Source organism: Hipposideros armiger, unplaced genomic scaffold, assembly GCF_001890085.2.
Source record: "Hipposideros armiger isolate ML-2016 unplaced genomic scaffold, ASM189008v1 scaffold_503, whole genome shotgun sequence".
Classification (NCBI taxonomy): Eukaryota; Metazoa; Chordata; class Mammalia; order Chiroptera; family Hipposideridae; genus Hipposideros; species Hipposideros armiger.
Window position 1 is genome coordinate 279,043 of NW_017731853.1, and position 1,528 is coordinate 280,570.

The window sequence follows — 1,528 nt, forward strand, 5'->3', positions numbered from 1 at the left end:
GCCTTGAAGAACCTCCCTGGTGCTGCACCCCAAACAAGGGCTCCCACTCAGAGACAAGCTCTTAAGTCAGAACCCAGGATGACCCTGCAGAAGGCATGGCCATGAATGACACTGCCAAAGCTCCAAGAGACAGCAGGGACATTGGGTGGCCCCCCCAAAAGGGATGGGGACAAAAGCAGCCCAGCTTGACTTTGGAAAGGCCCAGAAAGGCAGCACTGGAGGGGAGACAGACATGCTGGTGGGCAGGCACCACCCCCCCGCGGTCTCCTGGTCGGAGCTCCATGGGACCACCCCCACTTTTTACCTGGTTGCACTGGGGGCTGAGGGAGTTGTTTGGGTCACAGGCACACGGCTCGCAGCCCCGGCCGCTGGCCAGCTTCCAGTGGTAGGGAGCACACTGGTCACATTTGGGGCCCACCACGTGGGGCAGACACAGGCAGCGCCCACTCTCCTCGTCACACGGCATGTCCTGCCGGGACCCCAGGACGCTGCAGTCACAGCCTGCAAGGAAGGCTGCTGAGCTTGGGGAACAGCTCACCAAAAACTCACCCCCAGAGAACATGCCAGGAGGGGGCCCAGCCTGGAAGAAGAATCAGGCAGGGCCCATCCCTTCAGATAATCTGGCTGACTCATAAGGCCACTGCGTTTCCCACCAGTTCCAGCACCTGGCAGCTTGGCTGATGGCCCTCCCTCCCGAGGAAGGACTGGTCCCACCTTCCGACCTGGGGCTGTGCTGCCACCTGCTGGAAGCTAGTGGAACAGCATCTGGCACACAGCACAGTGGGGAGGGCAAGTCATGCATGGGTCTGGGGGCCCCGTGCAGACTGCCCCAGGCCATGCCAGGCTGGGCCCCCCTACTCACGGTGGCAGCCTTGGGGGTTGGCAGAGGTAAGTCCTGTAAATCCCGGCTTGCACAGGTCACAGCGCTCCCCCTGCACGTGCTCCTTGCAAACGCACTGTCCGGTCACTTGGTCACAGGGAACCCCCGGCACTGCCCCATCCGGGTCACACTCGCAGGCTGAGAGACAAAAGCAGCCACCGCAGTAGGAATAAAGAACAAAAGCACAAAGTTAAGAGCAGACTGTAGGACCCAGACTGCCTGGTTCAAGTCCTTGTTCCACTACTTACTGGCTTACAATCTTACACCTTAGTCAAGTTATTTAATCCCTCTGTACCTCAGTTTCCTCATCTGTAAAATGGGGATAATTACATGACTCTCTTAGGCTTCTTAAGAGGAATAAATGAGTAAATGTGAAACATGTAGGACAGGGCTGGCTGGGCACATGTTAAGTATCATACAAGTTCTGTTGTCATGATTTGCTGTGTGCCAAGTTCTGAGCAGGGTGCTCTTGCCTGATGCCTTAGGGGAACCTCATGTTAACCCTGAGGGTGGAGACGGTTATCCCTAGTGTACACATGAGGAAACTGAGGCTCAGAGATGGCAAAGAACGTACTCAGGTCACACAGCTAGAAAGTGCTAACAGAAGTCAAACTGACGTCTTTCTCACTCCAACAGGAAGTGACCCAA

At 56.6% G+C, this 1,528-nt stretch overlaps 1 protein-coding gene across 1 annotated transcript in view; it reads right to left on the bottom strand.

The window, feature by feature from the left end:
- LAMB3 (laminin subunit beta 3) overlaps window positions 1–1,528 on the bottom strand; it is a 76,977-nt gene that overhangs the window by 13,817 nt on the left and 61,632 nt on the right. The window contains exon 20 of the mRNA XM_019667709.1: window positions 305–521. Within this exon, the coding sequence (XP_019523254.1) occupies window positions 305–521 (217 nt within the window). The remainder of the gene's footprint in view (window positions 1–304; window positions 522–1,528) is intronic.